This window comes from Astyanax mexicanus, chromosome 12 (genome assembly GCF_023375975.1).
Source record: "Astyanax mexicanus isolate ESR-SI-001 chromosome 12, AstMex3_surface, whole genome shotgun sequence".
Taxonomy (NCBI): Eukaryota; Metazoa; Chordata; class Actinopteri; order Characiformes; family Acestrorhamphidae; genus Astyanax; species Astyanax mexicanus.
In genome coordinates this window covers 20,997,504-21,021,367 of record NC_064419.1, presented here as the reverse complement: position 1 = coordinate 21,021,367, position 23,864 = coordinate 20,997,504, and the positions used below count along the sequence as shown (strand labels likewise).

Genomic DNA, 23,864 nt, shown 5'->3' with positions numbered 1-23,864 from the left:
CTACAAGAAGGGTCAGCAAGATCAGCTGCTAAACATGCACCTCATCCCATTCCCAGTAAAGCCTAAAATGAATTCATTACATGGTTGGTTCTGAGAAAATGGCTGTGAAGACCTCATCAAGAGAAATAATATGTACCACTTCCTCAAAGACACTTTAATCATTTTACGTCTAGCCATCAACTTCACCTGAAGCAGAACTGAGGAGCTATTTCTCAATGCCGCATCAAAAGATGTCAGAGTAGCAGAACTGCATGTAATGTCACTCAATAGACAAGAAGAAACGGCCTAAAGGAACAAACTGCCTTTGAAGTTGTCTACATTAAAGACTCAGTACTTCCCTGTCGGGGAAATCTGCTTTTTTTTTCAAAGTGGGTTTCAATTCTGACACTTCAAATTACTGCACCTAAAAACTCCAGCTCAAGAACAGCTTCTGCTGGTAGCTGGTTTTAGATGGTCTTAGCTGGTGTTGAGTATTTGATGGTCAAAGTGGTTGAAGAGCGGGTCATCTGGATGAAACGTACCCTGTGTCCTGGGCTGGTAAATTTTATGGTTAAAATGTTTGAGCTTAGTTACCAGTTAAACCAGCATTGTGTTTGTTTTAACTTGATTTTGATGGGCCAGCCAGGCTATGGTCCTCAAGCAGGTTATACTGAGCTGATTGATTAGTTTGGACAAAATGATTGACCAGCTTTGCCAGATTGGTCACAATGATAGAACAGCATGCTTGTTTAAGTTGGTCAGGCATGTGTTTATACACATAGACCAAATTTAGAGTATCATACTAAAATGATACTCAACTGTATGTTAAAATATGAGAATATTCACACAAAGATCAGGCTTGACATGATCAATAAGATGGCAATGGGGCTTATGCTACCTTTACTGGGGCATATGGCACCTTTACTGTCTATGCACTGACCATTAACTTTACTTGCATGCAGTGAGTTGTAGGCAGGACCTGGAGGGGACTTTCAGAGGTATGTGTATATTCCTATGCATTAAAATATTTTTTGAAGCAATAGAAACAGCATTGAGTTAACTTATATTTTATGTTGAAGGGTGAGAGGGTCCAAGCTATTAATATTTGAAATCTAAAGAAGACATGTCCCCTTCAGCTTTAATGGCAGAAATGCCCATGCCACAGGACCACCATCAGACACAGCAGTGCTAATGGAGTTTTTGAACACTGTCCGCTTTATTAATCAGTTTTACATAAATGGTCTACCATATAGATGTAATGTCAGAAACAGAAGCTCATCTGTCACTGCCCAATTTGTGTCTGGTCCTGGTCTATTAGTGATCACAAGATACTGCCAACAGAATGCTGTTGGTTGCATATTTGACTAGGGTGTTTAAGAACCCCAGCAGCACTGCTGTGTCTGATCCACTCATATCAAAACAAAACACACAATAACACCTCCTACACCACCTCCATGCCAGTACAGTCCCTGCAGTGCTGAAAATGAATGACCCACCACCCAAATAATAGCTGTTCTGTGATGGTCTATCCTGTGGAGTCCTGACTAATGAATAACAGGGTTAAAGGAGGATAATAAACTATGCATTGGACCTACAAACTGCTCCAATACCATCAGTGGAGCTGAATAAATGTACAGAGAGTGTTAGAGGATTTGCCTACATTTAGGGCATTATATTTAGAATTCAGTGCATATAGTAAGAATTCACCATGCTCATGCATCACCCAAGTCTGTACAGTTGAATATTTTATAGATCAGAGCCCTAGAGGCTCTCATTACACTCTCCTGCCACAAAGTTTTAGCCAACATCTCATCTTAAATTTTACATCTATTCATATTGATCATGGTTGATGAATTGAGACATTGATTACCTCAACTTTAACATTCTGCACATTCCTTCAATATCCCACACTTTCTGAATATAAAATGATATAAAAACAACTGAACTCTGTAACAGCACCAGAGTGATGTAAACTTATTTAATGCAGCCAGTAAAACAATCTAACATCACATTGAAAAAGCAAAATGCTATTTGACAGTGTTCCACCACACATAAGGTGTAAACTTTACCACAAAGGCTGTGTGAATTTGTCTCCTTTGTATCCACTACACTGACATATGCAGTAAAATGCAATGACAATGTCACCTTAACTCTGCATCAGAAAAGAAAGTAAACTTTAACCCGTTTGGTTTCTTCTAAAACTAAAAGGTAAATGACGCTTTATTAAGATTTTATTAATTTTATTTATGTCCAAAATCATGTCAGTTTTTGTATTATTAATAATAATGATCACATGTCCTCTAGATCAGAATTTTATGATAATATTTCTTAATGAGTGCCCATCTACAGTACGGGTGACCTTCTGTCCTACCAGTAAGTAGTAAAAGTAATATATTTCTATTTTACGTTCTAGAAACTGTTCAGATAGATTTGTGGTGAATCATGATTAGGCCTTCGGTTTAGAGCACACAAATCAAACACCACTTGTAAAGTTTTCCATTATCCCTACTATAGTACTGTGGAAATAAAGTACCAAAACATTTTTGGATGTCTCCAAGCTTCAAATAGCCTGGGTCTGCCAATGTTGAAGAACATATCTATTATGAAATGATGTGGGTAGATGGGTTATTCACTGGTTGGAGCTCCATGGAGCTCCAGTTTCGCTACTTCACATACTAAAGCTGTAAAAAAGCTTCTGGATACTCAAATGTTCCTACATTTGCTGCCTTACAGAGTTACAGAGTTCATGGAATTTGTGCAACCCCCTCTGTAGATGGGTATATAAGGGTTTTTCTAAAAGTTAAACAACCCCTTTTAGTACGATATAAAACCTTATTTGCTTCAAGGACATTGCACAAACCTAGATACACCAAGCCATTGCGAGTGATATTGTGTGTGTGGCCTCATTTAAAATTAAGCAAAAAAAAAAAAAAAAAATATATATATATATATATATATATATAATATATATATATATATATATATAATATATATATATATATATATATATATATATATATATATACATACACACACACACACATATATATACATATATATATATATATATATATATATATATATATATATATATATGCTGTATATATATGCAGCAAATGCATTTTATTCACTTCAGCAATGAATAACATGCCCTGTGTCTACTTATCCTTCGGAGATACTGTCACTATCAATATGCAGGACCCTTAGACGAGACATTTGAATTGTGTGCAAGGCATTACTCTCTGCATTGATGTACCACAGAGTACACACGTTTCTACTGGCATTTCCATGTGTTTTTGGACGATCCCCATTTGTGAGAAAGCAAGTAAAAATCTGTAAAACTGTGCTTAAAAGTTCTGGACGGACTTGTCAATTTTAAAAAACACAAAAACAAAGACATTTGAAGCTTTAAACCGTAGCACAAGCACTGCCTTGTTTGAGATAAAGGTAGACAGTTCATGTCTGGGTCAGTGCTAGAGGGTGTCCACATGAAATAATATATATCACTGCACTGAGATCATATGATATATCTATACAGGAATCAGAAGACTGCAATGGGAAATACCCCATGTTTCTGGATGCTTTTAAAATACAATGCTTCTTGGACTACTTTTACACTTAAGCTGTTCAGTTAGATTACAGTATGTATATTGTATTCACTAGTAGAGAATCATGAAGGCCTTCAGTTTAGAGCACAAATATCAAAGCCCACTTGTCATGTTTTCTACTAGCCCTACTATGGTACTGTTGAAATAAAGTATTTAAACATTTTTGGACATTCACTCTTAAACACAAACAATTCATACATATCGTTTAGGTGAGTTTAAAATCTTTTAATTTTCCCAAAAATCGCCAGGTCGCGTTTTAATCCAGTGCGCCTTATATAACCCCAGCTAGCATTGCTGGAGCATTGTAAGCATTAGACACTAAAACTGCTAGCTAATATCGCCCTTGCTTACCGGAACACTCAGAGTAAGCTAGCTAGCGGTTAGCGGCTAATGTTGCTGCACCCAGCCCTAGTGGAAATCTAAGTTTACTGCAAACAAATAGAAGTATGTTACTCACCCAAACAAACAGTTTTTAAGAAAGAAATCTGTAGATTAACATCCAGCACTCATTTGATTTTAAAAGGATTTTTTTTTTAAGAATTACAGATTTCTTTACTTAACTTTAGCTTGCTTAACAGGCTTCAGCACTTAGCGACAAGACCTGCTAAATTACAAGAAAAACCTAGTGACACCCCTGTTCTTTAGTGGTGTCACATAATGTGCCTTATAATCTGGTATATAAATTCAGTACATTTAAGATTGCAATCATTTAATAAGCTTACAGGATAAGATGTGAAGTAGATCATGCGAAACCCACTGCCACTGAAGGTATGCGTTGTAAGTTCACAATTACTGACTGTAGCCACACTACCTACGCTTTAACCTAATAACGAAGTATCTCAATATGGTAGATAGGCATGTCTAATATAGTGGCATACACAATGTTTAAAAAAGAGAGATTTTTTTTAACACATTTCTTCTGCAACCCCAAAGCCATTTAAACTAAGACCAAACTAAAAACTGTTCTGTGGTCAGATGAATCAAAATATCATATTTTTTGGATCATGTTGACATGCGACTCTTTCTTTGCATGATCCAGCTTTACCTTGCATTTGTGGACTGTGTGAGCAGTGTGTCCCGAAGCCCATGCAGTGACTTCCAATACAGAATCCACTGCCGCCTGAGGCCCCAAAGATCACCAGCATCCAGTATTGACCACTGGCCTTGTTTCTTGTGCACAAGGTTTTCTCTAGATTCTCTTAAGATGGTGGGATATCCAAAGACTTTCCAATTGAAAAATGACTCAAAAATTGTCTTTTTGTATGAAGTCATAAAAATTAGTTGCAAAGTGCTACTATTGCATGTTTTTATTATCACTTACTTTTCAGGTCTTTTGTTGCCCTCTTCAAACTTGTTTGAGATTTCTGCCATCAAGTTTTAAATGACCATAATAATAATTTATTTTTATAAATGCTAAAATGTCTCACTTTTAAAATCTAACGTGCTTTCTATTTTCTGTTGTGAACAAAATATAGGTTCATTAGATCTTTGCATTTGGATTTTCACTTACATTTTACACAGCGTCTCAACTTTTGTGTAACTAGTGTTGTATATAATGGCTCTTTCTGAGTGCGTACAGTATATCCCACTGTGCCACAGACTGGTTTTCTGTCACTGCTTGATACACATTTCCAGCTGGTAAATAGGCTTGGATGTTGTGTGCTGTTCACATGACAAACGTCAAAAAACATAAGCTTCAACAGAGCAATGGTGAGAAATCTTAAGTGTACTCCGGCCACACTTCATATGTTTGCACTTCATAGCAGATTATGACCAACCCTATACATTTCCAATTGTCACAGGTGGTTTTCACATCATAAGCACTGCATTACCATCTTGAGAAGATATAGTGAGTAAACAGTGTCACTAAGTACAGCTGGAATACAAATGAGAACATTCTAGCCTTGTAGTTGAAGTATAAACAGTAGTGTAAAGTGAGCTCCTCAGGCATACATTGTTGACATTCCTTTTTTTCTGACATATATTTTGATCTAAAGGCTTATGCTTTAAGATTTGGGATTTGCTCTGTGAGTAATAACAGTGGTGTTGATCATAGTGTTTGAATTTAGTGAATTTATTTCAGAACCTACGTAGATTTAATGTTCCCCAGACAAAAGTAAATAGGTGGTTACGCGTCTCTCTGCCTTAACAACAGCACCATCCTGACAGCTGAAGATTACATCACCTTTTGAAATGTTAGGCCAATGGTTTTATGTTAGTGTGTGCTCTGCTGGTGAGAGTAGATCAGACATAGCAGCGCTGTCGGAGTTTTGGAAAACCACAGTGTCACTGCGGGACTGAGAACAACCAGCTAACAGAAATAATTAGCCAACAGCGTCCTGTGGGCAGCGTCCTGGGGGCAGCATTCTGTGAACACTAATAACGGACTAGAGGATGACCAACACAAACTGTGTATTAACAGATGAGCTTCTGTCCCTGTTCTTACTTTACATCTACAAGGTAGACCAGTTAGGTAGAAGTGTCTAACACTGTGGACAGTTACGAGAGGTAGTTAGTTAGGGCAGGTATATATAGGACGGTTGATTGATACGGGGTGGAGTAAGAACGTAGAGTTCGGGCGTGGTCCTTCTCCCAAACTTTTGTTATTACATAAAATCATTTCATGTTTGCACAGTGTATATGCAAACAGTATATGCACTAGATTTTTGTTATATTATCATTGTTTTATACAGTTACTGTTGTTCAAAGTAGATTCTACCATGTTTAAAACTTGTATTTATGGCATATACAAATTTATTCATTTATTTTATTGCACTAGTCTATTTTTAAAATTAATAAAAAAATTTGTCATGTCGCTAGAAGTAGAAGTTCCCAGTTGCACAAGACAAATTTAAGTGTTATCCAAGGGCTTTTTTAAGGGAAATTTCCGTAAACCGTTAAATCTACCTGATTATTGAACTTCACTTAATTAATTCCTAAGTAATTCCTTAAGTTCTGTTAAGACCCTCAGTGGTCTATTCTCTTAGAACTATATAAGGGACCCAAGATTTCATCTTATATTCATTATATTATTGAAAAATATATATTTTTCTAATGGTTTTCAGGGGTTGTCCTTTTTTTGTTATCTGCACTTTCCCACCACGCCCCCTCCCACGCCCTCCTCAGCATCAATAAAGTCTATCTACAAAGTTGTTGCTCAGTCAGGGAACTGAAGCACAAAAAAGATCATGCTAAAGCCCAGCCGCGTAAACCGCGCGCTCTATCAACATCAATGACTGTAAACGCGACTTTGCAGCGCGTGCGGGATGAACTGTCCTCCTTTCCCTCGCGCGCGTTACAGCACGCGCCTCTGTTCAGGGGGAACTACACGCTCGCGCTGCTGGTGAACGCGACGGGCGCGGGGCCGCAGCAGGACCTGGATGTGAACACGGACCTGTACTCGCGGGTGGCGGTGACCGTGCTGTACGCGCTGCTCTTCGCGCTCGGGCTGTTCGGGAACTCCACGGCGCTCTACATCTTCTTCCGACGGAGAGCAGTGCGCCACCTGCAGGGCGCTGTGCACTACCACCTCGCGAGCCTCGCCGTGTCCGACCTGCTGGTGCTCGCGCTCTGCATGCCGGTGGAGCTCTACAACTTCATCTGGATCCACCACCCGTGGGCGTTCGGCCAGGCCGCCTGCAGGAGCTTCTACCTGCTGCGGGACGGCTGCGCGTACGCCAGCTCGCTGAGCGTGACCAGTCTGAGCGTGGAGCGCTACGTGGCGCTGTGCCACCCGCTAAGAGCCAAGAGCGTGCTGTCGCGCGGCCGCACGCGCCGGGTCATCCTCGCGCTGTGGGCGGCGTCGCTACTGCTGGCCTCGCCGATGCTCTTCACCATGGGGGAAAGGCACGTGGGGGAGGAGCGCATCTGCACCACCATCGTGTCCTCGAGCACCGCCAAACTCGTCCTGCAGGTGAGAGAACTTCGGTTTAACTTTGCTGGGTTGGTCCTGATGAGAGCCAGTTTCATCATAATGTTTTTGAAGGTATTTGCGACAGGACTTGAGAATACTTTTAAAGTTCTTGAAATTGTTCGAATTGACTGACCTACGTTTTATTTTCTTTGCTTGTAGTTTACAAGTAGTTCTTGCCATAATATGGATTAGAATATTACTCAAATAGGGCTATTCACTGTATATAAATATTTACCTCTTAAGAAGTTCAGCACAGCTACCCCATAGAGCTGACTGAAAAAAATATAAAAAGAAAAATATTTAATCAGTATCATATTCTGTAGTACAAGTTTTTTCCTTTTTTTGGTAAAATATTATTCAAGTATTTTAAACTGTGACAGACTCAGGATGTTCGACAGGATCCTACACATGGTAAAATTGTCTTTATGGCCAATCTAGGAAGAGAAAGAAATAACTTTACGTTTTTTTTAATCGAAAAGGTAATTGGGAATGTCAATTTTGTTCCATTGTAAAGGCGCCTAAAGGGCACTGTACAATGTACACGTGTACATGTTTAAAAACATGGGACCTATGGGATCTGCACATCTACTCATACGTACATCAGAAGCATATGCATATGCTAGAGTTTCCTAATTTAGTGTAACAAGTGTCAAGTGTTTGATGCTTAGTGATGATGTAACTTATATGACCGATATAAAACATCTTTAACTATATTTGCATGTAGACAGATCTCTTACTCCTGAGTTTCTCTCACAGGTGAATGCTCTACTCTCATTTGCTGTGCCAATGCTGGTCATCTCCACAATGAATGGACTAATTGGACGACAACTCCAGCAAATACCCAATGAGACCTTGCTCCCTACCTACAGCTACCAAACAACAAGTTGTATCAAAATTGAGAGCGGTCGCATGCGCTCACTTCGCCATGGAGTTAAAGTCCTACGTAAGCATACAATTTATATTATGAACTCAAACCACAACATCTCTAACAAGCCATTTTTATCATTTTGGCAACACATGGGTGACATGCACAGTATAAGGCAAGATGTTTTAATGTTATAGCTCATGAGTGTATAAAAGCTGTTGACTTATATACATTTTTTTATATATTTTCTTTTGGTTAACAGGTGTGTTGGTTATTGCCTTTGTGGTGTGCTGGTTGCCATACCATGCACGTCGCCTAATGTTCTGTTATGTCACAGAATGGACGAGGTAAGTGCTTTATTGGACGCATCACACTACATATGAACCAGTACGGACTATTGCATGTATAGCATTATAAATCATACTCTGTACTGGAGGTTTCATTTTCACTAGAACTGTGGGTAACCTGGAAGGAACAGCCTTTTGTGGCATAACAGCCAGGATGTGCAGCCTGCCACAGCTGCAACCTAGGCTTTTGGGTCACGGCCCACCAGTTGAGAAACACTGATGTACAATGTATAAATTTTCTGGTCAAAAGCAGTTGAAAAGTGAAGCCAAAACATCTCTTACCCCCTCTTGTGGCTGACTAAAGTACAGGTTTTATCCTGCTCAAAAGGCCTGTCAAAATAATTACATTACTAACTTATTGAACATTATATGGAAATGACCTCAATAAGTGTTTACTTACATGTTTGTTTACATGTGATAACATTTTAGCCAGTTCTGGTATTACCAGTAATTCAATAATGGCATGGGTTTAATTAATCTGCTATCATAATATCAGTCTGTTAGTAGTCTTAAAACAAGAATAGTATTGTTTACTACAATTGTTTCTTATTTCTAATATATTGTCTATAAAATGTTTCTATGATAGGCCTATGTCTAATTCTTTGTAAGTTCAATGCACTATGCAACTTTTAAATTTGCGGCAGATAATAACCAGACTGGGGTCAAGGTCAAAAATCAGGGTTTGCATCCTTCATATTATTCATTATTCATTATTTTCTAGCTCCTCCCACATTAATAAGCCACTTGGTTACACAGATAAAACAATAGTTTGGCTTCAAAACTTTGTGATAGAAGTGAACAGAGATATTTCACTCCTATGATTGTAAAAGATAAATTGGTATTGTGCCATTTCTACTTGAATATAATTGTACAAATTGACCAAGCAAGTCTCAATTAATACATTTGCTTGTACGTGTTCTCCACAGTGCGCTGTATGATTTTTACCACTACTTCTACATGGTGACCAACGTGCTTTTCTACATGAGCTCAGCCATCAACCCCATCCTTTATAACCTAGTCTCGTCCAGTTACCGCCAGATTTTCTTCTCCACCATTGGCTACTTCTGCTGGAGTTCAAGAAAGCTGAAGGTGAAAGGAAATAACAGGAGCCTGCAGTTTCCTCATCAGGCTCTAACAACTTTGGCCACACCCTGCAACAGCCAGCACACAATCAGCTCAACGGATGTGATGGAGACTATTAACTGATATGAATTATATGAATTTCATATCATTTGGAGCCATTGTGTGAGAATTTATTTGTACTTTAGCTAAAATAGCTCACAAGAATGACTGTAGGTTAACTGTATTTAACATTTTATGGCATCAGTATTTATAAGACTTTACTTTAAATAAACTACATTTTACAAGTCTTACTTATCAGAACCTATAGTTTCTTAAATAAGCACAGAAAGCATTCCTATACTTTGTGTGTGGTGTTATCTACAGTATTTCCTTTTTGTGTTAGTATACATATTTGAAACATGCTGTTTTTGTATTAAATAGTCTTTCAGCTTTCATTGTTTTTCTGAAGAACAAACATGACTGTATTGCAGTTGTTGATGTACGCATACTCTTGTCCTAAATGAGGCAATTTAACACGCCTCGAGTCTTCACTGGTTCCTAGTAAAAGTGTGCGTTAGACATAAAACTAGCCTACAGAACCAAAAATAGTCCAGCTCCCCTACCAGAATCTGTACCTAGAGCCCTTACCTGCTTCAATTTGAACCTTGAACTCTTAGGATGCACAGAAGACAAACACCCAGATTATTTTGGGTCCTGGAACCAGGGTGCTGAAAGGAGTGTCCAAATCACTTGCTATCTTCAAAAGTCAGCTTGATCGGCACTAAAATGTGCTATATAAATAAAGATGACTTGACTTGATTTTACGTTTAGCCAAATAAAGTCTCTTTATTATTTAAACCATGTCTCTTGAATCATTTAACACTAATGTTCCATTTCATTTACACAAGTAGCCTCCTGTCATTTACACTGCACTGTAAATGACAGCCTCTGCTGTGCTGTAGCTGATTAATTTAATAATTTAAAATATTAATAAAACAAGATGGATATTCACCAGCCACATATATAATATAAGTATATCATATATAGTTTCAGATAGACTTGCTATATATTGCTTACCTAATCCTTTATGCTAAGTTGTACACATTTTCTTTATTATTAATTAATTTAGTATATTTAAGTAAATTACCACTGTTACCAAATAAGTCAAATACATTTTGTTTAAAAACGTCATTGCACTTATTTAAAATAAATGATTAGAGAGGAGTAAAAATGCACATAGCTGTGTTTAGTACAAAAATGCTTGTTGGTGGAATCTAGATAATTTTCTAGAAGGCTTGCAAGGCACATTCACATTTTAATAAAAAATGTAAATTCCTATTTCAGCTAACACTGCATTTGGGATAAAGTACCACACTGAGTCAACACATATTACCTTCTTTCTTATCTTCTTTTGGCCATGACACTTTTTTGTTTGTTTTTGCTAGGGAGACTGTATTTATATCATTTACCCTGACTGAGACCCTTAAAAAAACATTTTATATATTTAAAATATATATATACAGGATAACAATAGTAATAGTAAAAAGCTGTATGTTAATAGGTACAAATGTACATAGATCCATAGAAAGATATACAAATTTACATATATACATATTTATATGAGATAAAAGTATATAATGCAAAATTGTTACAGTCCATTTTTACCCAAAATACTGTTCAGCAGTTTTAATTATAGTTATTCATTCATTATTTTAAAGTTATGGCCTTAATATTATCATTACAATGACAGATTTTTTCCATGTGAAGAGGTAACTTAATTTAAATAACTACATGCTCTATAAGCAGAATTATTTTTTTTGTATGTTATTAAATAAAGTAAAAATCTCATAAAGAACATTTCTATTGTCATTATTATTGCATCATTTTTGTTGTAATATTAATGCAGTAATAAAGGTGTTTAAAAAAAAAACAGATAGATTTGGGTCTGTTATTCACCCTGACTGAGCTCCTCTCTCTTATTTAGAGGGCAGTGTTTGACATGGTGACTAACCCTGTAAGAGAAGGTGAACTTTATGTTCAACATAAACTGAAACGAACTGTGGAGAATCCAGCTCTGTTTCAATAGAAAACTCTCTGTAAACAGAGTAGGGATTTAATTCAGTTAATCAGGATCTGACCTCGCGCCCGGAGCGGCGGCGGGATGCACGAGCTGCAGCTGGTAACCGGTCACTGTGTTAGCTCACCTGGCTAACCTGTCGGGACAGAAAATACAGCTGGAAGGTAAAATAAACGTAAAACACGACGCTACAGTGAATTAAGGTCTGAAGGGAAAACTTACTGACGCTGTATTCAAGCCAAGAGTCTTAGTTTTTTATTAATGTTACGGAATTTAAATATATACACCAACTTAGCTAACTAGCTAACCAGTTAGTTAACAAGCTGACCTTCGTTAGCCAACTAGCTTAGCGTTAGCTAACCTAGCTTACTAAATAGGTAGCTAGTAAGCTAACGTTTACACTGCTTTTTGAGCTTGGTTACGTAGCTAGCTAGCTAACACAGCTAATTAGGTTTTTACACTTTATGTTGAAACCAGTGTTGAGAACAGGTGTGTTAGTGAGTAAAACGTTACCTGAGTATGGCCCAGTATATGTATATGGGGGGTTAGACGCTCTCATTTCTCACGTTCAAACATAATAAACCACTGGTTCTCAATCCTGTTACCAACCCTGGAGTATCACTGCACTAGAGTTTAGAGCCCAGGTCCTAACACACCTGTTCCAACTAATTAACCAATTAACCTACCAATTAACCTACCAAATTCTCCCTCGGTGAACTGGGTGTGTTAGGGAAACGTGACAGCATGCAAAGTAGTTAGCTAGGTGACTAGGTAATTAAATAGTTAACATTTGCTAGAAAAACTTTTACACTGCTTTTTGAGTAAAACGCAAACATTAGCTGCCTAGCTAGCTTAGTTAGTTAGCTAATACAGCACATTTGATTTGTACACATTATGTAGAAATGTAGCACCAAGAAATTGTGCAACTTATAACTAATACAGTTAGCTAGCTTAGCTTAGTAATTTAACAGTACCTTATTAATGTGTTGGTTCTGTACACCAACAGGATTGGCGTACCACTGCACTATTTAGAGTTGGTCCAGTTGGTCCCAACTCACCTGTTTCAAATAATTAACCTATTAACCTCTGCTACCAAACTCCCCTTGAGGAGAACTGCTTGGGTTAGAAAAACGTGACAGCATGCTTAGTAGCTAACCTTGCAATGTGACTAGCTAAATAGATAGCTAAGGTTAACTAAGAAAATGTTTACACTGCTTTTTGAGAAAAACACAAACATTACCTAGCTAGCTAACTAGGTTAGTTAGCTAGTTTGCTAACACAGATTTGCTAATTAGATTAGGGGCTGTGGCTAATTAAAAGTGCTTTAATTAACAACATCTTAATAATGTGTTGGTCAGTGTTTAGAACAGGTGCATTGTGAGCAAATGAGTACAGTATACCAGAGTACAGCCTTGGACAGGTATGAACAGAGGGGCTTAGACACTCTCATTTCTCATGTGCCCTATTTTTTTTAATAAAACACTGGTTCTCAATCATGTCACCAACGTCCTGTTGTACCACTGCACTATTAGGAGTTGGTCTAGGTTCCAGCTCACCTGATCCAACTAATTAACCAATTAACCTCAGCTAGAGATTAACTGGGTGTCTAAACCTAACAGCGTGCAAAGTAGCTAGCTCAGTTTTCTTCCAGGACCAGAATTAAGATCCCAAAAGGATCTCAAAAAGGATTTATGCAGAATTAATTCCTACTAATTGTTTTTGAGCATGAGGATGGATGCTGGATGCAAGGAAATGTCCAATGTTATTATATTTGCATCCTAAAAGGACTGTGGTACATTCTTAGAGTCCTGTAGTACATGATATTTTTATATTTTGTATATAAGTTCTATTTAAACTGGTTAGATTGCTGTGATATTACTGACTAGCAGTATTACTTGCTAGCCACATTTTCACTTCTGGTTTGGAAAATGTATTGTAGATTGCAATCTGTAGTCCTGGCTACATCAGACAGTTCATTGAATGTGCTGAATGTCACCTTCCACATGACAGAAATTCCTTAAATAGAAATAATCCATGAGGAGAATACTAATTCTCTGAACTATATCACTGATTTTGAAGATTGTTTAGTAAAATAAGCTTTATAAAAAAAAAATGCCTGTCAGTGTCCTGATGACATTTTTCCAGGTGTACAAATTATCCACAAGGAGCAAGAGCAGTGAGAATATCTCCTGCCTCTCAAGATGGAGTTCTTCACTCACCTTTTCACCTCCAAACGAGGGTCCCTAGCAAGAATCTGGCTTGCAGCCCATTGGGAAAAGAAGATAACCAAAGCCCATGTATTTGAGTGCAACCTAGAGAATACTGTCTACGATATCATTTCTCCTCAGGTATTGTATTTTGCACTTTGTATAAGGTGAAATAAATTCAATATTTAAAACATTTAGGTTCTGTTTAGAAAATATTATAGAACAAGAAAGTAGTTTTTGACAGGCTACTAATAGACAAAAACGTTTATATGGTATATGTGGGTTTCTCTGTGCTTTGCTGACAGGTAACAATTGGTCTGCGGACTTCAGGTCATCTGCTCTTGGGTGTTGTGCGGATCTATTATAGGAAAGCCAAGTATCTCCTTGCTGACTGCAATGATGCTGTGGTTAAAATCAAAGTTGCTTTTCGACCAGGTAATTATATCTGCATATTGGAACTGTGAACAAAGAGTCAGTTTATGCACAAATAGCTGTCTCAGTATTGTCTTAAACACATTAAATTTTAGAATATTTACATATATCATCGTTCTTGGAAGCGACTGCTCAATAATTTTGTGTCCTTTCCAAAACTGATTGGCCCTTTGTTTCAGTTTATTGTGTGTTGTACTAATAATTACACATACCTTCCACCTTGGATGCAATTAAAGCCTCGTCTGGATTACTGTTGCTAGTAGTGACATTGTTACCAGTGAAAAAGGGTTAGACTATTGAGGGTACACCCTACAGATAATATTGTGTTAAATTGAATTGAATTAATTTTAGAAAGAAGGGTATGGCAGTTAGCTTAACCCACTGTGTTTTTAAAACCAGACATAAAATGAATTAGATGGAGAAGAAAATGTTAAGTTGGGATGCCAAAAACATTGGTGAGTGATGGCTGCACAGTATTGCTATAATCTTATTTATTATACAAAAAACTCATAGGAAATGAGAAGGTGAGAAAAATTCTCTAAGAATTAACAACAAATTAATTCAGAATTTAACAGTAAATATAGGTCAAATCAAGACATATTCCAAATCTTTAAAGCATAGTAATTTGTGCTCTGTTGTTACAGGACAGACTGATCTGCCTAATGAAGGGATGGAGGCTATGTTTAAGGCCATTACCCTGCCAGAGGAATTTTCTGACTTTGATTTACAGCTACCTGATCTCAAGTACCCCCTGCCCCTAATATTTTATTAAATGAGATTTGTTTACACTTTCACATCACTCTGCTCTACACAATGTATATTTGTGTGTGTTATTTATTTTCCAGCACCATTGACGTTGTAGATCACTTCTCATTGAATCAGTGTCGCACAGAGGAAATAACTCTTAAAGAAAACTTTGGGAACAGTTTTCTCTCTATGGATGATATGGGTAAGAGATTACAAGCATCATGAGGAAATGTATATGCAAAGTTGTTTAACTGTAAGGATGCACCTTTGTTTTTTCTCCAATATAGGAGATGATGCCCAGTCTCATCAGGGTCTGTTTGATATGAGTTTAAACACTCTTGGTACAACTGGTGACGGTTTTGGTGATGAGGGGATGGCTTTTGATCTTGTTGGTAAGGTTTCTCTCTGCACACAGATGATTTGTTTTTGTAAAATCAGTATTGAAATAATTCTATGGATTTTTGTGTTTTTGTTCTTGTTTTTAATTAAAATAAATGGCAGAAATAAACACAGTGGAAATGTTCAGTTTCATAAAACATTTCATATGCAGTATGCCTATATTGATCTCAAGTTTGAAATGTGGCATAAATTGTCTGATTTCAGATTTCATCATGAATGCAAATGAGAATTCTCTGTTGAATGACTCAGAGGACAATTTGTCTAATGAGCTCCCGGCAACACCCCCACCAACTGCTATCAATTCCACAGGTATTTAGTGTAATTTGCATTAGACTTATTTTAACCTGTTTTATTTTTTTATATGTACTGATCATGCAACTTCTATACATTCATTTGATTTTGCCTGGTTTAGTTTAGAGTATTTTAAAAAGTGAAATTTCCAAACAGTTCTGGACACTGGCTCTCAGGCATTAGAACTCAAAAGTTATCCGTTCTTGATAAGCCGTGCAGGTCTGTGAATTAGTGATGTTATGGCTCCCCATTGTGGTATTTTTGTGTATTACAGCGCTGAAAGGATGACCTTGATAGTAGCCCACTCCACCAGTCCATCTGACCAGAAACATAAAATAAATCAACAAAATCTAATTTCTTTTGAAAGTTTTATTTGCTTTTTCTATTTTTTTTTGTACTGTTGCAGTGCAAGAGCCTGCCGTTCTAATTCCTTTGACAGAAACACCTACCATGAATGAGACAACACTTCTGGACAACACAAATGAAGGATTTGCACTCGAACCGGTGGCAGCCACACGTAAGCATCAACCTCAAGGATATAATGTTTTTAAATTGTTATGCAAAAGGTTTCTTGGGTGTTTTTTTTTTTTAGTCCTCTGGGAACTGGATAAAATGTCTGCAGTGGTAAATGTGGGCATGGTTCACCTGTTTGGTCCAAACTAAAATAGCAAATGTAAAAGGTACTGCGAACCATGGCCTGGACCAAAATTTTGCTTATGTGTCACGCAACAGTATGACACATTCCTCACGATTCCTGTGTCTACAGATCCACATATAATTACAATTGCACATAGTTAATCATAATTAATAAACAGAATTAAAAGGAATATGATGGTAATCTGTTATGTTCATTCTGCTGCATGATGGATGGACATGCACTAGAAGGGGAGCTGAATTCTATGTTGGGAGGCATCTTACCAAATTGACAACAAGACAATATTTTGATTTTGAATAGCTTATGATCCTTATAAAATAAAAATAAGTTTAATATAGAAAATGATAATGTTAAAAAATACTGTGGTAATTTTAATGTAATGTGGTATAAAAAACAAAGATAATTTTTCTAATATAAAATACAACTTGATTATTATTTTCAGCTACTTCCGAAAGGAAGAGGGGCAGCAGAAAGAGGAAGCTGGTAGTGGATCAGTCTAAGGAGCTTTCTAATGAAGCTATCAGAGCCCAGCTAGCCAACACCTCGGACATCTTGACTTCGCTGGACATTGCACCACCTACACGCCAACTCATGGACTGGAAGGAGAAAGGAGGAGTGGATTATCTGTTCTCACATTTCTGTGTTCCAGTCATACACACTGGCTTACAGAAGGTAATATGTGCACTCACACACATTAGGACTGTTTTAGAACTAGCTTGATGTCCTGTAATGACAAAGTGGGTTTAAATGGAAGAGCACTAAGGCTGCAGATGATTGAATACACCCATGGGTTTGGGGTCCTGTGTTACTAGCAATCAGCAAGCATAATGCAGCACTACTCAATATCTACCCACACAAGAATGTGTGCTCTACAACTCTTACTGAGTACAACACACTCATTAGCTTGGGCAGGACCTCACAGTTAAGCAGGGTTGAAAGCATTTTAAAGTTGTAATTGGTAAAAGCAAAAAGAGATGGTAGGATGCGTTTCTTCCTGATTGAGTCCCTAGGTAATGGCTTCCTGAAACACAATTTAGGATTGTTGGATGACTAAATATGCAGCTCACACAGAGCAGGAGTTCAGGGATGCAAATGGAAGTTTAAAATAGACTCTATAAAAATAAAGTAAAATCAAATACAAACAAAAAAAGAGAACATGTTACTGGAAAATCAAATTGGGGGAAAATATAAATGTTTGTGCTATTTTGACAGTATTAAGATTGTTGCTGCATTTAAAACCACTCACCAGTACACCTATGTCGTTCTGGACACAGCTTGTGTTGTTGTATTGTTTCAGTACAGGTACAGGCATTTATGGCTGTACATATTGGCCTGCTTAATCTGTCCGTTGTCAACCCCCAAGAAAAGTGCAAGCTATCATTAGTTTGTCAAATAGGGCTTTCTGTGTAATTACTCAGTCAGTCTTGCACTGTGGCTGGTGCACACTGGCTAAATGTCCTTCTCTCTTTCATTTCTTCCAGCTGATCCTCAGAGATGTGTTTCCTGGGAGACGGGGGGCAACTGGCAAAGCAGAGGAGGAGCAAAACCCAGAGGAGATGAGGGAGCAGGGGAGAGAGGGTATCTCTCCCTTTCTCTCTTACTCACACACACACACACAATTTTATAGCTGTATGCCTAAAACCGCTGAATGAGAGTAATGGAGTTCTGATTGAAGGGATCATCCTGCTTATCATTCACTGACATGCCATGGGGCATGGACTGGTTTTATGTGCAGTGAATTTTGCTATGCTGTAGGGCTGCAATGATTAGTCGTTAAAATCGACAATATCGATTATTTAAATTTGTCGACTACAAATGTCATTGTCAACTAATCGTTAATTTGTTACAGTACCGCATTACACAAAGTGCTGGGGACAAAAGCACAATTGGAGATGGGTAAATGGTTTGCTCACACAGTTTACAATCAACTTAGTTTGTCCAGAAGTGCCCAAACACTACAGATTATTCAGATATTTAAATGCCATTTAAATCTTAAATGTTTTGCTGTTTCTATTGTTTTTAGAGATGGCAGAAATAATCGCTGGCTAATCGACTAATCAAAAAAATTATTGAAAATTAAATAAACTAAATAATCATTAGTTGCAGCCCTACTATGCTGATGTGATGTCTGTCAGAGACACATGTTTGATTGCATGTACAATTCTAGCGAGATGTCGCCAGTCACGATTATTATCACTCACTGTACTGTCCACTGTGGGCGTTAATGCCTTCTTTAATATATTCCCAGTACACTTGATACTGTGGCTTTAGGAGTGTTAACTGTCTCCTGAAATAACACTTTGTTTTACATACTGTTTTTTAATGACTGTTGGAATGTCAGTGCATGCAACTTTATTTCCATTTTTTTATTTTCTTTATTGTTATATTATATTTTCATATTATATTTCTTTTCTTATTATATGAAACAAAACATAGACGTGCATTCAGGCAGCAATGTTAATTTTTTATTTTTCCTGTGTGTGTATGTGTGAACGTGCATATGTAGCTGACACTGAGAACAATATTTTGCTTACGGTGGAGGAGTTAAGCTTATTGCAGGAGACTATGGATCCAGACAGAGTACCAGAAGCAGGCAGCTTTATAGAGCCCTCTATCACCCACTTAGAGCCTCCGCAGTCCTGGAACAATGCCAGTGTAAGGACTGTGCGCACATGCAAACTAACCTGGTTCATTTCATGTTTACATGCATATTTGTAGATATATTTTTTTGTTTTGGCTTGGGAGCACTTTTAATCTGGGCATCAAAATCTGTTGAATAATATTGTGGCCGTCCATACTTTCTATACAGCTTGCTCTGAATTGCATCCTTCACTGGGTAACATCTAATCATTTAGCTGTCCGCCTACTACTCACCTGTGTCCTTTCCTCCTCTGCTATTCTCTGCTTTTTAAGCCCCCTACCCTTTCTGCTTATTCACTCACTCACTGTCTCTCCTGCTCTCTTTATCACAACCTCCCACTCCTACCTCATTCTGTTTCTACCAGGCTATTTTTGAAATGTCTTTCACTTTCCTTCCTTTTCTTTTTCTTGCCTTCAGGACGAGAGCCGGTTGGAGGTGTCATATCCTGAGCCACTCTCTGATGAATCCATGCTGGCACATCCATATGGAGTGTCGAGGGAAACCCCACAAACACAAGTGCAAACACAGGTAGTGCTTAATATATAAACACATACTTCTCTGTTTGTTTTTAAAAATCAGGTGAATTTTCTTAGTGGTTCCTTTGTAAAAATCATTATTTACATACTGGATCAATCAAGTTTGGACACACCTTCTCATTCAATGTTTTCTTACATTAATACTGAAGTCATCCATACAATGAAGGAACACGTAAGGAATCATGTAATAAACCAACCAAAGTGTTAAACAAGCCAAAATACTCCAAACCAGAATGTGAAGCATTTAGGTTGCTCTTATCTGGGATGCTGTTAACTTATGGTTCTGAGGCTGGGAACTCTTATGAACTTACCCCTTGCAACATAGGTAAGTCTTGGTCTTCCTTTTTTGGGGGTGGTCCTGATGAGAGCCAGTTTAATCATAACGTTTTTGATGGTCTTTGCAACTGCACTAAAGATTACTTTTAAAGATTTTGAATTTTCTTTATTTTCAGCTTGATTGACCTTCGCATCTTGTTTTTTCTTTATTTAGTTGAGTAGTTTTTGCCATAATATGGATTAGAACATTACTCAAATAGGGCTATTCACTGTACACCAACTCTACCTCTTCGCAACTTTACAACTGATGCTCTCAAATACATTGGCTTTTCCCCTTTCTCAAAGAAACACAGGCACACATGCACTCCATTGCTTTTTTTCCCTGCTCCTTCTGTCCCTTTTGTTTCAGCAGTCTGCTTCAGACACCCAAGACAGAGAGGAGAAGAGAATGACCAGTCGTGCCAAGAATCTCCTCCAGGCCCTTAGAGTAAGTTAGGCCTATCTACAGGCATCACTGGTAGCATGACTTTGATCAATATTAGACCTGTCATAGAAAGCAGCTAAAGGCAAGGGTTTAAGTGTGAGAGGAAGGAGGATTATGAGAAAAGGGAATTAAAATGAGCTGTTGGAAGACTGCTGCAGATAACAGACACTTAATCAACACACTAGATGTTATCAGTTTCCTCTTCAGTCAGATGCACACTCTAGCTGTAATACTGTTTTTTGCCTAGCAGTTCAAATAGCTGGAATTTAAAAGTAGTGATACTGCTTAGCGCTTGTTCTTCACATGTGGACTTTAACCACATTCACTTGTGGCTAAAGTGCACAGAATTTAATAATTATTATTTTTTATATTGTAGAAATATCAGCTTTGACTTGAAATACATACCCAGTCCCACACAGTTATCTTTATAGTATACCTCTATGTTTAGCTCATTTGTGGCAATGAACTTGCATTCAGTAGATTGTCAGTAGTGATTAGCGCAAAGAGAACCTATATAACACCTGGAGCAATATGCAGCTAACTCATTGCACTGGGAACAACTTGGGTTTAGATCAATGGCCCCCTGGCATAAATTTAGGGGCAGGCAAAAGTGCTGTTCCATCATGCACGATGTGAATAACTGTTTCCTTTGCCTTTCTGCCTACCTTTTACTGTAAGACCCCCTTTCTAAATGACATCATTCCCTGAAAAAGAGAGGTGTTATGTTTTTTTTTTACCAGAGCCAACAAACACTAAATGGACAAAATATTAGTACATCAGCTCATTTTATTTTGTTGCTGTAAGGATTTGATTGTACTTGGTGCATAGAGTGTTAGTGAATGCTATTCTCGGCGTTAGTCATAGTGCCAGCAGTTTCATTTTCATCTACTCCAAATACTCCAGTCCTATTGTATTAGCAGTACTTCGATAGAAGGACTAGACAACTGTGTATGTGCATTGGCATATCTGTCACAGCACTGGGTGGTATTTAACATAGTTGAATGCATACATTAGAAGGAATGTCCACAAACATTTGGCAATATATTGTGCCTCTCTGTTGTGTTGGCTTTTTATACCAATAAACGCACTTTAAATATTAGTGTACTATTTTGTACACACAATTTACGTTTGCATGGTTTATTAAACATTACAGACAATTTCAATTTCTATAGCCTGCATTTCTATAACAAACCTTTAAAGTGTTACAAATTTGCTGTGTTTAAAAATGAAAGAGTAGCTAGTGTGATAACTTTTAGCCTAAGGAAATGTGTGGATGTGTGTGTGTATCCTAATTGTGGTCTTAACTCCTAACCACCATCTGTATTTTATACCAGAATCAGGACAGCAGTCCCGAAGCCGTGTTCAGTTTTCACGCTCTTGCTGAAGGAAGCAATCGCTCCAGAGCAGCAGCAATCTTATTCTGTCTTTTGGTGCTAAAGAAACAACAGGCCCTTGAACTGCACCAAAGAGCTCCCTACAGTGACATAATCGCCACACCAGGACCTCTTTTTCACAAGTTATAGGACAGTTTATAGTTTATAGACTCTTTATATTTGGGGATTGACTAAGCACTAAACATCTGGACCTTTGAAGACCTGGTCTAAAGGTCAGTATAAATTATATGAAATGTATTTTCATCATTTTTTGGACTTAACTTCTGACACTTGTAGCATGCTGCCATACCTAGCAGTGAATTTCACACAATGATTTGTGCAACTAGGCCACACATTGACACGCATAACATGGAAAAAACAGAACCTACATGACAAATGAAATGGGTTTATTTAGACTTAGGTTTTGCGTTACTGCTTTTGCATTCTTTAATACCTAAAATTCTTCCAGATATATAAAGAGAAATTGAGTGTGTTTGAACAACACTGTTCTGTGTGAAAGGTGTTTGGAATTTTCTCTTCACATTTTATTACCAAGAGTTCTGTTGGGTTATATATGACTCCATGAGTTTTTAAAAAATAAGTTAAATATTTAAACATGTATGTTTCAGTTTGTTCTCTGTCGTGGAGCTGTTTTTTATGCAGTGTGCTTGTTGTTTAATATTCTATGAATTTAATTACTTTGTATTTAAGATTATTCTACCTGTTAATGTTAAAATGTTTTTCTTGTTTATCAAAATAAGTAATATATTTTTAAAAGCAGTATTACGTGTGAATTGGTATTTTTTGCTCCTGGGCTCCCACTACAGTTGGGAAGTGTAATTTACTTTTACACTATTATAAATACAAATAGTCTTTTGAGCTTAATGTCCATGGTAAATGTGCATTCGTTGACAAGCTGTAAGATGGAGAACCAGCCTCTGATGTAAAAGGAAGTGATCTAAGAGTAACATTACATGATCTTATATTGCATTTATGGTTATATTACAGGATTTGACACAGCATTACGCAGTTCTGTGAAGTCTCATGCAAAATTTTCCTAGTAATGTAACAGTTTTCCAGTGCCTGTCAAAAAGAGACCCCTATCTTTCTGTTACAGTCAGAAATGCATCATCAAAATTCAGAAGCTGCTATTTTTAAGTAAAAATGCAACATAAAGTTTTTTTTTTATATAAGACAGAGATATTAATATTTGGTATATTTGTGGTGAAGGTGTATATATATAGGTCACTGGAAGGCAAATTATTCCTGAAGATTATGTTTAAGATTTCTTAAACCTAACTGACTTTCATTACATTTTAATAACTGAATTATGTAGTTTTCCCTCTAAATCACACCTGGGCAATGTACAGCCCATAGGCTACATCTGGCCCTATGGTTTTCTATATTTGACCCTACGAATATCCACCTCAGATATTAGCATGTTTGCCTCCCAGTGCCAGAGTCGTTTAGGTCCCTGCCTGAGTAGAGTTTTCATGTTTTACAGGAGGAGGTGTGTGCTTGTCCGCATCCTTCTAGGGGTCCCACAAAGGGGGTGGGACAATTGGATAACCAAATTGAGAGAAAATGTGGAAAAATCAGAAATATTTTATTTATTTATTTTTAAATTAATGTATTTTGTATTCTTAAACATTGTTAATTTGTCATTATAAGTTATGTATTGTTTTTGGTCTATTTCTGTTAAATGAGTAAGCAGTGCCTTATTGCTGTTTTATGTTTTTTTTTAAGTATTTGTTCAAAAAGTGTTTTATATTCTTAGACATTAATTGTATTAGAGTAGACAGAGAGATCGGTTCTTAATGAACTGGTTCTTAAATAGTAGATCTATGCTTCTTCAGTGTTGCACTGGTAATTTACATGATTCTGAAAGGATTTTGTTCATTCAGTCTTCTCAGTTTTAACGTTCTGCTTACTTAAAAAATGTCTTGTTTAAATTGGGTTTAGGCTCACAAAA

At 37.3% G+C, this 23,864-nt stretch overlaps 2 protein-coding genes across 4 annotated transcripts; both read left to right on the top strand.

The window, feature by feature from the left end:
- Window positions 1-6,722: 6,722 nt before the first annotated feature.
- Window positions 6,723-10,698, top strand: LOC103032512 (neurotensin receptor type 1-like). Its single transcript, XM_007238046.4, has 4 exons — window positions 6,723-7,500; window positions 8,257-8,443; window positions 8,628-8,712; window positions 9,639-10,698. Exons 1-4 carry the CDS (start codon window positions 6,820-6,822, stop codon window positions 9,916-9,918), a joined length of 1,233 nt encoding a protein of 410 aa, XP_007238108.3. The 5' UTR covers window positions 6,723-6,819; the 3' UTR covers window positions 9,919-10,698.
- A 1,032-nt stretch (window positions 10,699-11,730) lies between these two features.
- On the top strand, window positions 11,731-22,673 carry rad21l1 (RAD21 cohesin complex component like 1). 3 transcript variants are annotated; one of them, XM_022670631.2, is made up of 14 exons: window positions 11,731-12,015; window positions 13,997-14,199; window positions 14,364-14,493; window positions 15,135-15,234; window positions 15,336-15,439; window positions 15,525-15,629; window positions 15,841-15,945; window positions 16,334-16,444; window positions 17,025-17,254; window positions 18,064-18,160; window positions 19,089-19,237; window positions 19,641-19,751; window positions 20,448-20,522; window positions 21,854-22,673. In XM_022670631.2, the coding sequence occupies exons 2-14, from the start codon at window positions 14,053-14,055 to the stop codon at window positions 22,040-22,042; spliced, it is 1,653 nt and encodes a 550-aa protein (XP_022526352.2). In that variant the 5' UTR covers window positions 11,731-12,015; window positions 13,997-14,052; the 3' UTR covers window positions 22,043-22,673. The 3 variants fall into 3 exon arrangements, with proteins under 3 accessions (XP_022526352.2, XP_022526351.2, XP_049342141.1); XM_022670630.2 differs by having other exon boundaries at window positions 20,445-20,522; XM_049486184.1 differs by lacking the exon at window positions 11,731-12,015 and having other exon boundaries at window positions 13,975-14,199; window positions 20,445-20,522.
- Window positions 22,674-23,864: the final 1,191 nt, after the last annotated feature.

Bases quoted from the DNA above. Each gene is read 5' to 3' on its own strand.
- rad21l1 (XM_022670630.2), top strand. From the start codon at position 14,053: ATGGAGTTCTTCACTCACCTTTTCACCTCCAAACGAGGGTCCCTAGCA. The intron at 15,946-16,333 runs GTATTTAGTGTA...GTACTGTTGCAG, and splicing joins AACTGCTATCAATTCCACAG to TGCAAGAGCCTGCCGTTCTA. The intron at 19,238-19,640 runs GTAAGGACTGTG...TCTTGCCTTCAG, and splicing joins AGTCCTGGAACAATGCCAGT to GACGAGAGCCGGTTGGAGGT.
- LOC103032512 (XM_007238046.4), top strand. From the start codon at position 6,820: ATGACTGTAAACGCGACTTTGCAGCGCGTGCGGGATGAACTGTCCTCC. The intron at 7,501-8,256 runs GTGAGAGAACTT...TTTCTCTCACAG, and splicing joins CCGCCAAACTCGTCCTGCAG to GTGAATGCTCTACTCTCATT. The intron at 8,713-9,638 runs GTAAGTGCTTTA...TGTTCTCCACAG, and splicing joins TATGTCACAGAATGGACGAG to TGCGCTGTATGATTTTTACC.